The 8,251-nt window shown below is 34.5% G+C and overlaps 1 protein-coding gene across 1 annotated transcript; it reads left to right on the forward strand.

Moving 5' to 3' along the window:
* Positions 1-4,892: 4,892 nt before the first annotated feature.
* Positions 4,893-7,524, forward strand: LOC142174346 (uncharacterized). Its single transcript, XM_075240128.1, has 6 exons — positions 4,893-5,016; positions 5,189-5,393; positions 5,543-5,609; positions 5,695-6,091; positions 6,267-6,877; positions 7,081-7,524. Exons 1-6 carry the CDS (start codon positions 4,893-4,895, stop codon positions 7,522-7,524), a joined length of 1,848 nt encoding a protein of 615 aa, XP_075096229.1.
* Positions 7,525-8,251: the final 727 nt, after the last annotated feature.

Raw genomic sequence — 8,251 nt, forward strand, 5'->3', positions numbered from 1 at the left:
CACCGCTGATCGATTAGTTTTATCGCAAATATGCCTTTTCGAATTTAAAGTGTGATATATATGAAGAGCGTAAACACTCATCAAGCGTTGCTATGGGATTGATTATGCACGAGTGGAATATGATGTTGAGTGATTTATGCAACAATAAATAGCATATTGTCAAGTATTTGCACATAAAAATGATAAATGCAGTACTTAAATAATTGAAAGACAGTTACGGAAAAAGAAAACAAAGAGACAAGTCAGTTTCAGGAAAATAAAGAAATCATAAATAAGCAGTTTAATTCAAATAAAGGGGAAAGGGTACCCGGGATAAAGCATGCTTAGATTAATTCACAAAAATAAGTTTGTTATGGTAAGAGCCTAAAATATCCCCAGCAGAGTCGCCAAGCTGTCGCGCCCCTTTTTTCCTCACGGAGTCCGGGTTTCGAGATTCATGGGGGAACAACTCATTTCCTTTTGGGAATTGGGTATTTTAATTTGAAGAGTCGCCGCCTAACGGATTAAGGTGCGTTAGGGTACCTAGAGCAATTAACTCATGTAACTAGTTTGCATTACCAGAGAATAGGGTAAGGGCTCGAAATAACCTTGAGAAGAAGGTGTTAGGCACCCCTCGCGGTCCACAATGGTAGGTCCCTGCCAAACTTAAACTATGTGAATTAGTCATTTTAACAAGTAAACAGTCTTAACACATATTTGCAAATAAAGGTAGTTTTCACAGTTTAAAAACATATATGATCAAGAAAATTTAGATAATAAAGGTAAAAGAGGTTTGGACAGCTTAAACGCGCATATATGTAAAGAAAAAGGAAGTTTAGAAAATTTAACCACATATAAAAATTGAGAAAGGGAAGTCCTAAGTTGATTAGCCTACAGGATAAATTTATGCAATGCTTGGTAATCCTCCTTAACTAGAGGGGCTACACGTGACATTAGTGCGCAGGTCATCATATCCTTTTACTACCCATTACCCTCCCCTTGATGGTTATATAAGCAAGTTTGATTAACGACCTCTAAGCGTACTGCTACTCGTCCCTTCCTTGTGGTCCTAGAGGAGCTTAGGACCTCTAAATCTGGGCAGTTCTAGACAAACCTAAGGTATTTAAAATGCAAAAATATAGGCGACAAACAAATAACATGTAGGACAAGAAAATAGGGAAAAGCAGTTAAAAGGCTCATGTTTACCTCCGCATGTATATAGGCAAATAAACAGCACGTCTAAAACACAGATTCAGATAATTTCTATAAAGAATCCTAGGACAAGATATCTAGGTGAACATTAACACACAGATCTTGCAACAATATTTCAATACTCAATGGCAGGGTCCAAATCAGTTTGCCTACTAATTTTAAACATGTAAGACTTAAGCAGTTTATACACAATTGAAACGTGGTTTCTAGTTTTATATAAGGACGTTAATCACCTAAGGCTTGCCTAGGCGTGGAGACTATATGTAATCACAATTACAGGAACTATTTGAATAGTTTGAGATTGTTCAACCTATGAGCATGCTGATATAGGTAATACAAGTTATAATAGGTGCTTTATATCAATTTGTGTTTAGATACATGATGTCTATGTGTGGGGAAGCTGTTTAAACCTTTTGTAGATAGTGATCGAAATAAACATGATTCAAACAAATGCAAATAGAGTTCCTAGAAAACATGGTATCTAATGCATACAGGAGATGACTATTTTTATTAAGGCAGGATTATTAAACTAATAGCATGATCTCTAAGTGAAAGTACTTATGCAAAATCAAAGCTGGAATAGCGATATATGACATGTAGTATGTTGAGGTTATAAACGTGAATACTCTAAGAACAGGATGTCTAGTGCGCAGGCTTAACATGGTTTGAATGCAAATAGACACACCAATCCTAGAACATGATTTCTAGTGCAGACTTGCATAATGTAAAGCCTAAAAAATGATTTCTACCCAGCATTACCCCATAGTACCATACAACTACCCTCTCTTTCACTAGTTATCCCAATACTTGTTTAAATAATCATTATAGACCAATGATTGAATAATTTACATAAATGAAATGTAAACTAAGCTATATAGAGCCTGAAGCAGGCCCAAAGCAAACCTGGGAATGTCAGGCCTTCAGTAGTCTCAAATATCAAGGATTCCATAGCCAAATTCATGTCCAGGTGTGTCAGAGTTCCCTAAGGACCTCAAAGATCCCGAGCAGTGTTCACACCTAGACTTTTCAATAAGGATTGAGTATGTGTAGTGTGGAATGGTCAGCCCCAGTGTGCCAGTGTTCAAAGAAATCTCAAAAGGATCCCAAGGCAGTACACACATTGGAGGGGCAGAACCTATTGACTTAAGAGCAAAGTGAGAGTGCTTGACATAGTTTTGAAAAGGTTTTGGTAAAACAGTATAAAGAGGACTCTTAGGAGTGAAAAGGTTTTTTGAAAATAAGAACTAGTTTGGTGGTAAAACTGTTTGAGAAAAGTATGAAACCACTCTTGAAATCAGAACACAAATCACAGTGTCACACCTCCTTTTTACCACCCGAGAGGGTATATAAGGGAATTTTTCCAATTAAAGTGACATTATTCGAAATGAAATTATTTATTTATTTTTAGAGTTCACCACTTGGAATAATTTATTTTTGGTGTCCCAAGTCACCGATTTATTTTTAAATCCCAAATCGAGAAAATTTTCGACTTTATTTAAAAGTCTGCAAACCAGAAATTCTAGATAAGGAATTTTGTTAGATATTCCGAGGTTCCATGGTTCTAGCACGGTCGCTTAGCAATTTATACTTGGCTTAAATTGTTCAACTACTCATTTTAGGGCCTATGTGCATTTATCCCTTTAACCGCTTTTAGTTGCTTGATTATTCGTAATTTTGGAAATTATCTTAAAAGGAGTCACACGTACGTGTACTCATTTCATTTGGTGCGTCAAGAATCATGACGCGCATGTGTCCACAATTAATCACGCTTTATTAGTATTAAGAAAGTTTGGTCGAAGTTGCGCACGAACGCATACCTCGATTTATTTTATAAAAATCACAATTATGTTACGTGAATGTAGACAAATTCACGATAATAGACTAAGTCGCGCCTAAATCAAGTTACAAATATTCATTTTTAAAATCGCAATCGTGTCACGCGAACGTGTGCATAATCACCATAATTTGATTAAATGTGCGCTTAAAAGGAAAGAAATTATGCTATCTGGCAAAAGGAAATTTTGATGTCAGGAACGAAGAGCTCACTATTTACCAACTATTAGAATGAAAACAAAAGAAAGAAAAAAAACAGTAACCGCTTAGAAAAGGTAATTCAATTAGCAACTAAAAAATTCTTAACAAGAATGTCATAAATACGCCCTTCAAAGGTGAGCAAGGGAAAATATTTGATCATCTTTACTCTCATCACAGGTTAAAATCAAACACGAGAACCAACAAAATACAATGGCCATGAAAGCTTCCACAATCCCACAATAATATGTACATAAACTGAAAATTCAGAAATTAAAATTATGAGATGCAAGAAAAATCTGACATCAACCTATCTATGACGTCCATTATAGCAGCAGAGGTACAACAACATTCTTCAACATGACTAATAGATTTTTCAACTTTTGAGAAGTAAAAAAAAATGACCAAAAAGGGAATGTATCACTTTCTTTGCATTTGTTGTGCATTTATATTTGACCTATCATCTCAGTGAAGATTAAGAATTAGTTATTCATTCTACTTTGAGAGATAGAAGTTTTATGAATATGACATGGTATTTCAATATTGAAAAGCAACAAGAAGTGATTTGAGTAGCATTTTGCATCACAACCTTCAATACATCAACAAAACAAAAAAATCGAGGTAGTAGATGTTTACCTCACAAGCAGAACAGGAAAGGGAAGAAGACCAAATAAAGGTCCAAAACTTTAAGATGAAGTTCAACAACTCAAATGGAGAAAAATAGCAGCAGATTCGGATTTCACAGCTCTTTTGAAAAACCCAAGAAAAAGAATTAACTTTCAGTTCTCAATTCAAAATTCCAGTTGCTCATCTCTCTTGTTTCAACCATTTCATGTGTGCTCCTAATTTCTTTTTTGGTTTTCAGTAAGGTCGGAGATGGAGAAGGTAAGAGGAGCAGCGGCTCTTGTTGAAGAGGGGAGGTCTCGTTCTCTTTTTTCTTCTCCTTTTTCAGAGAAAGGAGCTTCTGATCTTTTCTTATCAGATGTCCCTGGGTCTAGGTCTAGGTCTAGGTTTTTTATTAAGGGATTTTTACCTATCTATACCATATATCAAACATTATTGCCAAAAATGTTCATAATTTGTTATTTACCCATGTAGTCCACACTTTTACTACAAATTATATACCAATCCAAAAATAGGTAGATTTTGCCATTAAAAAGCCCTAAAATAAAGGCATCAAATCTGATGTGATTCTGTCAAGGATTTTATTCCAATTTTGAAATGAAGGAGATCTCTCTTCCTGATGAAGGCATCAGTTGCGTAATTCTCTCCTTCCTCAACAGAAAGAGATCTCACAAAAAACGCAATCAAATTGTACAATTACTGAAGAGAGACTATATTTGTTCTTCGTCTCAAATTGTACAAAATTGCTCTTCGTTGATATCAGTATTCAAATTGTAGAAACTATATCTCTTCTTCGTCTTTTTTCCTATCAACTACACGAAATCATGTCAAAAATTCCAATAATGCTGAAATCGAATGGTAATTGGGATAACTATGGCAGATTTAGAGATTTTGAAGTTGATGCCATTGTGGTAGATGATAATGCAAACTACGGAATTCTCAGTTCTACAATTGCATAAAAATTATCGATTGATACATCGGATAAAATTATAGAAATCAAATACATTGTGAACGAGAATTGTCCTCCAACGGAAATTAGGAATGATATGGGGGTTCGTGCTTACATGGAAACCAAAAAGGAGAATAAAAACTTAGGTTCGTATCCTTTATGTATAAGCGTAAGAGATTTCAATATGGAATTGGCAATCAACAATGAAAGCACCAGTGCAGGTATGTTTGATTCGACATTGCAGAGAGTTATGGTGTTACTATGTTATCTACAATATTACTACAATTACCTACAATTAAACTACAAAGCTCACATAGTACTGAAAAGGATAAAGCAATGTTGCTTTCAAAATTATCTACATAGAAACTACATTTATGAATTTATTGTTTGCAGGTTCGTCTGGATCCCTAAACTTACTTGAATTTCCATCCTCACCAGCTATAGAGGAATATCAAAGTGAAATAATAACTGAATCTACGCAAACATATATTGAAGAAGGACAAGTTTATCAGGACAAGCAAACAGTAGTTGCTGCAATGAATAATTATTCAGTGATGCACAAGTTCCAGTTCAGAGTAAAAAGATCTAGTCATAGAAGGTATATAGTTATTTGTGGATAATATATCAGCAAAATTAGTGTATGATTGAAGATAGGTGGGTTTTATAAATTGCAGTTAAATTGTAGTCAATTTGCAGTTAATTGTAGTTTTTTCATAAATTTGTGTAAATATTGTATTTCTTTTGTAGCTACTGGCTTATATGTGTTGCTGAAAGCTGTAAATGGCATTTCAAGGCAATGTCAATTAATGATTCGGCAATGTTCAAGATAAGAAGTTTCAGCCGTCAACACACATGCTGCCTAATGGACGAAACATTCATACAGCGCAAACGTACTGCAGCAGTACTTGGTAGCATGGTCGTTCCAAAGTATTGATCCTAAGACTGTTTACACACCAAAGGACATACAAACTGACATGTTATCCGAACATGGACTGAACCTAAGCTACATGCAAGCATGGAGAGCAAAGGAAAAAGCTTTACAGTTTTTGAGAGGGAATCCGTGTGACTCCTACAACAAATTACCCAAATATTTTTATATTCTTGAGAAGAATTATCCTGGTTCTGTTGTTAAATTGAAGAAGGCAGCAGATGATTGCTTCTTATACGCATTTGTTGCTCTTTGTACATCAATAAATGGTTGGCAACATTGTAGGCCGGTAGTAGTGGTTGATGGGACATTCTTAAAGTCAGCCAACAAGGGGATTATGCTGACAGCAAGCACCATGGATGCAGCAGGTAAATAATGGAATAATTTTGTACTTATTTTGTAGACAATCTTTAAAATGCAGTTAAATTGTAGTTATGTTGTAGTTATTTTGTAGTTATATAAAAGAATGTAGTTAACATGTCTATATTTCTCAATATATATTGTAGTTGTTACTTAATCATATTTTATGTCTTAAAAATGTAGGTACTATTTTTCCCTTGGCATATGCTGTGGTTGATTCTGAAAACGACGCGTCTTGGAAGTGGTTCTTTGAGCAATTCAAGGAGGCATATGGTGAAAGACCTTCAATGTGTGTTGTTTCAGATAGGCATGAGAGTATACTGAAGGCAACATCATTTGTCTATCCGGGATTGGCACACTACTCTTGCATGTGGCATATATGGACAAATATAAGGTCAAAATTCAAGAAGGGACATCTACAATTACATGAATTGTACTTTGCTACAGCACGGTCATACACTATGGATGAATTTAATGAAAGGATGTTGAAGATTGAAGAGGTAGACCTGCGTGTAAAGTCTTACCTATATGATATTGGCTATCATAGATGGTCAAGAGTACATGCAACGGTAAATAGAACTTTTACTATGACGTCAAACATTGCCGAGTCGTTGAATGCTGTAACAAAAGATGCAAGAGAGCTTCCAATATTTGATCTATTTGAGTATATGAGGACTCTTCTTGAACGTTGGACAAAAGAAAAGTTATCGAAGGCAAAGGGTACTTTCACATACCTTGGTCACAAATACAACAAAGAATTGGAAGACAACAGTACATTATCTCAGAAACTAAGGGTAAGATATTTTTTTTGGTGCAGTAGAATCAAAAAAGTACTAGCTGCAGTTTTTCCAGATTGTAGTTAAACTGTAGTCAAATTGTCGGTAATAATAGTTTGTAGATGAGCTGTAATATATTTGTTGCTGATTTGTAGGTAAATTGTTGATAATCCATTTTAATGATTGATGTATTATTATTTCTGTTTGGTCTTCAATTGTAGGTGAGGGCTTCAACAGATCATATACATACTGTGTTAGATGGTGTGAAGCGGTACATTGTGTGTCTAGAAAACAAGAAATGTAGCTGTGGACAATTCCAACTTGATGAACTTCCATGTGTGCATGCTTTGGCAGCATTAAGGCATAGGAATGAAACATACGAAAACTATTTCTCTCCGTATTACACAAGGAAGAGCCTTCTGCTTACCTATGAAATGCCAGTAAATCCTCTTCCTGATGAAGGCAAATGGGAAGTGCCACAACATATTTTGGATAAGGTAGTAAAGCCACCGGCGGGAGATAAAAGGCAGACAGGGAGACCTCACAAGGAAAGATATAAAACATTTGATGAAATAAAGTCAAAGAAATACAAGGTGTCATGTGGTAATTGTGGAGGTGAAGGGCATAACAAAAGAACTTGCAAGAATGCGCCGAAAAAGAAATGAATATCATGTAGTTAGAATAGTTATTCAAAATAAATGTTAGTGAGCTCAAATTATCGGATTTTCTTGTGTAATTGTTTAAGTTTTTGAAGATGAATAAGAAGTATAAACATCAATTTGTGTATCTGCACTATTTATGTTTTTATGTATTCTGTCAAACATCTAAAGTTGTCTTTTTTTTATAGAATAGTTAAACTTTAATATTTACTGTATACAAAAAAACTGATATTAATAAAGAATGCATTCAACGTAAATTGTATCCAGACTGTAGTGAATATGTAGTTTAACTGTGTTAGAACTGTAGTCCTGTTATTCATATGTATAGGAGTTGTAGTTAAAATGTAGTTTGACGTAGTTTAAATGTAGATAAATTGAATTTTTTTGATAAACCTTGTTGATAAAAAATGGCTAAATTATTTATATGATTCCTGTATTTATTTTATCTTTCTGCTGTGTAACAAATGACAGTTATATACAGATATTACTTGGCACTTGAAGGTATTTATAAAAATAACTTGAAGATTAAAGTCAAATTGTAAGACAAAGTTGTTGCTGTAAAAATGTAATCAGAGTACTCGAGTATAATGTAATCAACAAAAAGTGTTGTAGAAAACCAAAACGACATATTTCCTACATTGTTTTCCAATTCAACTACCAAATTTCACAGACCAAACTAGGAACACAATAGTCTATTTCTTCTTTCGTTGCACTCTAGTCCTCTCGTTTTTTG

The sequence above is a fragment of the Nicotiana tabacum genome, chromosome 20 (genome assembly GCF_000715075.1).
Source record: "Nicotiana tabacum cultivar K326 chromosome 20, ASM71507v2, whole genome shotgun sequence".
In the NCBI taxonomy this organism is placed as follows: Eukaryota; Viridiplantae; Streptophyta; class Magnoliopsida; order Solanales; family Solanaceae; genus Nicotiana; species Nicotiana tabacum.